The 6,058-nt window shown below is 51.8% G+C and overlaps 1 protein-coding gene across 1 annotated transcript; it reads right to left on the reverse strand.

Moving 5' to 3' along the window:
• Window positions 1-46: 46 nt before the first annotated feature.
• Window positions 47-5,503, reverse strand: LOC309878438 (acyl-coenzyme A thioesterase 1-like). Its single transcript, XM_082760925.1, has 3 exons — window positions 4,778-5,503; window positions 2,887-3,089; window positions 47-1,582 (listed from the first exon to the last, which is right to left on the reverse strand). Exons 1-3 carry the CDS (start codon window positions 5,352-5,354, stop codon window positions 977-979), a joined length of 1,386 nt encoding a protein of 461 aa, XP_082617051.1. The 5' UTR covers window positions 5,355-5,503; the 3' UTR covers window positions 47-976.
• Between the last annotated feature and the right edge of the window lie 555 nt (window positions 5,504-6,058).

Below are 6,058 nucleotides of genomic sequence, written 5' to 3' on the forward strand. Positions count from 1 at the left end.
CCCACAGCTCGCTTTAATGAGGGCCACAATTAAAGCTCCCGGCTCGCTTTAATGAGGGCCACGAGTACAGCCCGGGCGCAAGGCGGGGGGCGGCCCGTCCCGTGCAGCCGCCCGGCTCGGAGCCGCGAGGCGCTGACCCGCTAACGGCCCGTGTGAGGGCAGCAGCCCCGCTCTCCCCCTCAGAGAAAACCGCAAGGCGGGAGGGCGTCACCTGCTGAGGTGACCAAATGTGGGTCCAGGGGTGACCACCGACACCTCCACGCCACTTCTGTTTTCCCTTTACACTTCTGAATGTTCCCAACCCCCCAAGTTTCCTCCTTTCTACGGGATATACCCAGAATATTCTGTCAGGCGACGGGCTGTTGTCATCTGTAAACGAGTTAATTTGGTATTTCGGGATGCTGACACGCTATTGCCACACTTCTAAGTGAAAATCGTATTAATATTAGGTCTCAAAAATGACAGTGTTAAGGCAGATGCATACGTTTCAGTGATGTGGGAGAGGGGAAAAGAACAGACAGTAAAATTGAAGGAAGTGCACCTGGAGAACAGGAAGATTACTGGAGGTAGGCAGAAAAAAGAGCTGCTTCTAGAAATAGTGCAAGAAACCATCTCTGGTAAGGACAACGGCATCCAACGTTTCCTCTAAGGAAGCCCAGAAAGGTAAATTTTCGTCCCATTCCTCAGCTCAGCTTAGTTACCTTCCACTTAAACTCGTATTCCAAAAAGACCCAGCCTTGCCACCACCGTTTTTCCACAGCTTGGAAACCCAAACCACACACGGTAAGGAGGCCAAGACGTCGCTGAGGTTAGAGGACAGCGTGAAAAGGAAGCAGCTCTCATGGCTCTCACTCACCATCTTCTTCAAAGAAACGCAACAGCTTATTTTCTGATGTTCTTTGCTCTCACTCAGAGCCATATAACAAAACAAGTCTGAAACACTAGCATCTTCCTCTGGAAAGTAACCTAACTCGCATCACAGCTTATTAGTTGTTCCAGAGGGCTTGCCATCGAGGTGCCTGTGGAAGAAGGCTTGGATCTGCTGCCAGGCATCTCTCTGTGCCTCAGAGTGTGCCTTGGGCTCCCCTCCCCACATCACAGGCTTGCCAACTAGCAGGTGCATTGAGGCTGCACACATTGGGAAAAAGGGGGGTTCGATATAATGCCCTGCTCCAGGATAACAGACTACCTCGGGCTTTTCCTTCCCATGTGCCTGCAAATGTTTGCTCCCCTCAACTGCAAAGAATTCACTTTTCCAGTTGTGATCATCCTGGCCAACAATGAACAAAAAGCGACACTCGGCCTTCTCCAAAGGGATAAAGCTTCGGCGGTTGGGCCCTTCTAACGGGTTGTTCAGTACATCGACAATATCAGCAATCCCAGACTTGTTGATTTTGATGCGTTTTACATCGGCACCGAGGGGGGGAATGGTGATATCCTTGTAGCGGAGCACTGCGCCCACGTTCGCCACCGAGCCATTGATCACAGCGGTGGCCGTGATGCCCTTCAGGAACGAGGCCATGGAGAGGCACAGGTCACCCCCCTTCGAGAATCCAAGCAGCCCAACCCCTGGACCTTTCACCTGGATGGGAGAGAAAGAGAAACCACAATCAATAAACCACTGCTTGCTATTTCTTTGAAGTGCTGCCATATTCACAGCAGTTCTTGTTCTGAATTTGGACCCCAGGTAGAGGCATCTAAGGTCCTATGTGCAAGGCCCATGTCTGAAGGACCTTGGAGCACTGCTCTGTGCTTGACTTATTACCACAAGCCCTGCAGAGACTGCAGCAGCATCCTAACAGAGGATACTGGAAGATGGTTAGTGAATTGCACAATTGCTCCAACATCCAAAGACCCTTTCTGGGCTAAAAAGGCTCTGAGACAGCAATAAAATTTAATACCTTCCGTACCTTAGCACCAGAATGACAGGCTCCACACCCTCTGACTCTGAAGCACAGAAAAGGAGGAAAATAGAAAATACAACCCAAACTTGGCAAAATGTTGAACACATGGTGGCAGGTATCAGTGAAGGTGTTCATGACAGGCTAAGATACTGTTGGCAGGGGGAGATAAAAAAAAAAAAAAAAAAGAAAAAGTAGTTTTTGGGCAGAGGAGTAGCAAAAGCAGTTAGGGGAAAGGCAACTGAAAGGCAACCAAGGCCTTTAACAATTTCTCATATTTCTGAGGCTGAGGAAGGTATTTATTTTGAGCTCTCCAGAGTGGCAAGACACTGCTTTGTGCAACTCTAGCTACTGCTGTCTACAGCTATTTGGAAGAAGACGCAGAACTAAGCAGGGCTCTCTTCCAAGTGGTGCCATCTTGATGCAGACCTAAGCAGAGCTCGCTCTCTTCCAGGAGATGCCAGCTCAGGAACCCTGATCCCTGACTTCACAGCCAGCTACTAAAAGCCACACACCACATACCACCATTTGGAGTGACTACAACACCTTATTACAATACACAGCGACAAATGGGTATTTATGGACTTCTTGAGCCCTGGATCACAGAGGCGTATCACATGCTCCAAGGCTGGAAAGGACATTTAGTTCTCAAGGACGTATTACAGAGCATAAACCTCAAAGCCCTATTGGAAGCCTGATAAGCCTCAAGGCTACTGGTTCCCTAGTTACAACACTGGGGTGAGTGAAGCAGAAATTACCAGTATGTGACCCACATGTCATTGTGTCACCCGGCCAGTTCAGAAAAACTGGAATAATCTGCCAGAGAGCCACTGTAATGGGACTTAAAGATATGAAAGGAACTATTTGCAGCCAACGTGAGCAGAGATGCTATTTTAAATAAAGCAGTTCTGCCCTGTGTGCAGTCTGACAGGACTTAACTAATGATATTTACCAGTAATGAGAAAGAGTCAATAAAAAAGCCAACCTGGGTGTGTTTTAACATGTAGTTTATGGCTTCTTCAAAATATTCCAGGTGGAACTCCTTCATCTCTTTGGGGAGATCTTCATAGCCGTAGAAAGCCAGAGCCAGCACAGCAAAGCCATAGTTGGCCAGCAGGCAAGCCCTGTATTCAGGGAGTCCTCCTCCAGTTCCATACAAGTCAATAATTCCAGGAAAGGGGCCATTTCCTGCAACAGACCACAAGACAGCTACCTTAACCCATCACTTTTCATTTGTATCCCAAATTGATAGGACTGAGAATCTATCTTTTTTTTTTTAAAAAAAAAAAAAAAAGCATCAAGAATGGTACTAAGCATCCTAAATTCTGTGCCAATTTTCAGTAAATGGATAAATTGCTTCAAGATTAAATAAGACAGCACAAAACAGCAGTCTTGCTAATGTTTTAGTGAACATCAGGGCTAGAAGGGAAGGGCTCCCCTGACAGTCACATCTAGTTCCCTATATAATGTAAACTCACTGCAAAGATATCAAGCTCTGCTTCAAGAATACCCAGGAGGATTCTCCTCACTGCATTTCTTAAAAGATGGACCCAAAAATCTCATCTTCTGATGTTCCAGGCTTCTCACTTCCTGTGTCAATGTACTACAGCAGGTTAACCAGAGCACTAAGGGAAGAAAATATTTGCAGTTGGTCTTGCTACCCTCTGAAGGAAACTCTACCTTAGGCTCATCAGGAGACAGGGACGGAACAGAGCTGGGAGGGATGGCTACAAACTGATAAAGAAGTATGGAAAGGAGAAGGCCATACGGATTCTTCATTCCTGCTCTGAATATAGGCAATCTCAGGTGTCCACACACTAATGCACAAAACTTGGGCAACAAACAACAAGAACTGGAAACTCAACCCCAGCCACAGGGCTACAACGCAATCATAAGCAGGGATGCTGGCTGGGACAGCACGTATGATTGCACTGCTCTCATGGAGGAGCTACCAAGGGCAGGCAGGGAAGGAGGTGGGGAGGGAAAAGTACACACTATGTAAAAGTGCTCTCTGACTCGGTGGGGTTCCAGCATGAAACCAGAGACACGCCTGGTGAGAGCCTCTGGATCACAGGGAGAAGGGAAGTTGGGAATGTGTTGGGGGATCGTAACTGCTAAAGAGCACCTGACCAAATCAAGGCAAGAGATGAGGCTTCCTACTGACAACTAGCATAAGCCTTGACAATTGCTGGGACAACACAGCATTTTTTAGGCAATCTGGAAACCTCTGAGACCCTCTTGATAATTTGCTGACAGAAAGGCTGTAAGGGCAAACCTGTATAATGCTCTACTTGACTTTCTGCTCAGAAGCAGAGAGAAATGGTGCAAATTTGGCAGTAAAAAGCAGCTTGGACTGCAACAACTCTGAAATGACTGAGTTCAGGATTTGGGGAAAGGTTGGGATGGGCAGCAGCACAGTTAGGACTTGAGACTTTTGGACAGCAACGTTCAGCCCTAAGAATGACTAGCTGAGTTCCCTGGAGAGCAGCCAGGTAGGGGAAAGGTAGGTTGAGGGCCGGCCAGCACCACACGCTGCCACCACGGCATCTGAAAACAAATATGTTCACACACAACTGTTGGCATCAACAGCCAGTACGGTGACACAGGGTTTGTGGATGGGGGTAAATGTGAGAGAGCACTGAGGGTGAGCTTCAATCCAGGGGGGCTCTGGTGAATGTAAGGACTGGGCTAACAGACAGGTCATGAGGTCTTCATGAGGGTGTTCTCTGGGCGCAGAGCAATCGCATGCAACCCCGCACCTTGGGAAGTGACTGCCCGAGCAGCGGCCCTGCCGAAAACAACCCCGGAGCCCGGGCTGAAGAGCAGTCGCTGACACAAACTCAGGGGGCAAGGAGCCCGGCAGGGCCGGTACTCACCGGGGGGCAGGAAGAGCGTGGCCCGGATCCTCCCCTCTCGCACCGGCACCCTGCGCACCCCGTCCCGCAGGAACAGCCGCTCGTGCTCGGCCTGGGCCAGGAGCTGCCCGGGGGGGTCCCCGTGGCCCTCCAACACCTCCAGCCGCAGGCGGAAGGGGGTCTGCACGTCCTTCTTCACCAGCCGCCAGAAGGGCTTGCGGGGCTGCAGAGCCCAGAGCAGCCCCATGGGCTCCAGGCCGCTGAAGCTGCCTCCCGGCAGCGCGGGGCAGCGGGCCAGGTCCAGCTCCCCGTCGTCCGCCGCCTGGTACCGGCCGTGGGCCTGGAAGAGCTCGCCCGCCTCGTCCCGCAAGGATGTCCGCAGCGTGACCTGCTGCCGCGGGCCCAGGCCCTGCACGGTGATGCCCAGCGGCTCGTCGAAGAGGCTGCGGGCGGCCGGCGAGAAGCGGATGGTGGCGGCCATGGAGGACAGGCTGCGGGCGGGGAGGGCGCCAGGAATCCGCGCGGGGCCGGGCCAGAGGAGCCTCTGCCAGCAGCGAGCGCTCAGCCGGCTGAGGGAGAGGGCAGCGACCTGCCCCATGGCCCCGCAGCGCTTCCGCCCCCGGGCACCGCCGCCCCGCTCTGCCCGCCCGGGCCGGGCCGGGCTGGGCTGGGCTGGGTTGGGCTGGGCTGGGGAGCCCTCGGCCCGCCCGCCGCGCGGGGAGGGGCCTGGGCGCTGCGCGGGAGCCCGGGCCGGGGAGCTGGGCTTGGCTGTGAGGCGGCCAAAATAGATGGTTTGAATAAATAAATAAATAAAATTAATTAAATAAATTCAATAGTAGAGGCATTAAAATAGATGTTGCTGAGCGTCTTTGCTTGCTACTGTGCAAATTAGCCCGAAACGAGGAGTCTCGGGGCCCCCTCACAGGGGATGTTTCCTGACAGAAATGGGGAACCTGTCTCAAAAACCAGCCGAGACCGACCTTGTGGTTTGGACAAGAGCCAAGGAGCCGCTGAGTTTGTACAAAGGCAGGGGGTCAGCTAGTGGTGATGAAGAGGAGGTATCAGCCTTCATCCCCAGGCCCCCCGAACCAGCACCACCACAAGGCACTACGCAAGCGCAGATGGGAGGAGTTTATGGAAATGACTTATTGGAGCTAATTTTAATTTAAAACAGGGGTAGGTTATGCATATATATAGGCGTATTGGGAAATTTAATGCATATGTAACACTTTAATGCATATAATCAGGGCAAGTTGCCACATTGGGGTGCGCATGCCTTTGGGAGCTATCACGCACGCGCCC

This window comes from Aythya marila, assembly GCF_965140915.1.
Source record: "Aythya marila genome assembly, chromosome: 5".
Classification (NCBI taxonomy): Eukaryota; Metazoa; Chordata; class Aves; order Anseriformes; family Anatidae; genus Aythya; species Aythya marila.

Excerpts from the sequence above, each read along its gene's own strand:
- LOC309878438 (XM_082760925.1), bottom strand. The coding sequence starts at position 5,354 with ATGGGGCAGGTCGCTGCCCTCTCCCTCAGCCGGCTGAGCGCTCGCTGC. Across the intron at positions 3,090-4,777 it reads CACGCTCTTCCTGCCCCCCG|GAAATGGCCCCTTTCCTGGA; the intron begins GTGAGTACCGGC and ends GGTCTGTTGCAG. Across the intron at positions 1,583-2,886 it reads ACATGTTAAAACACACCCAG|GTGAAAGGTCCAGGGGTTGG; the intron begins GTTGGCTTTTTT and ends TCTCCCATCCAG.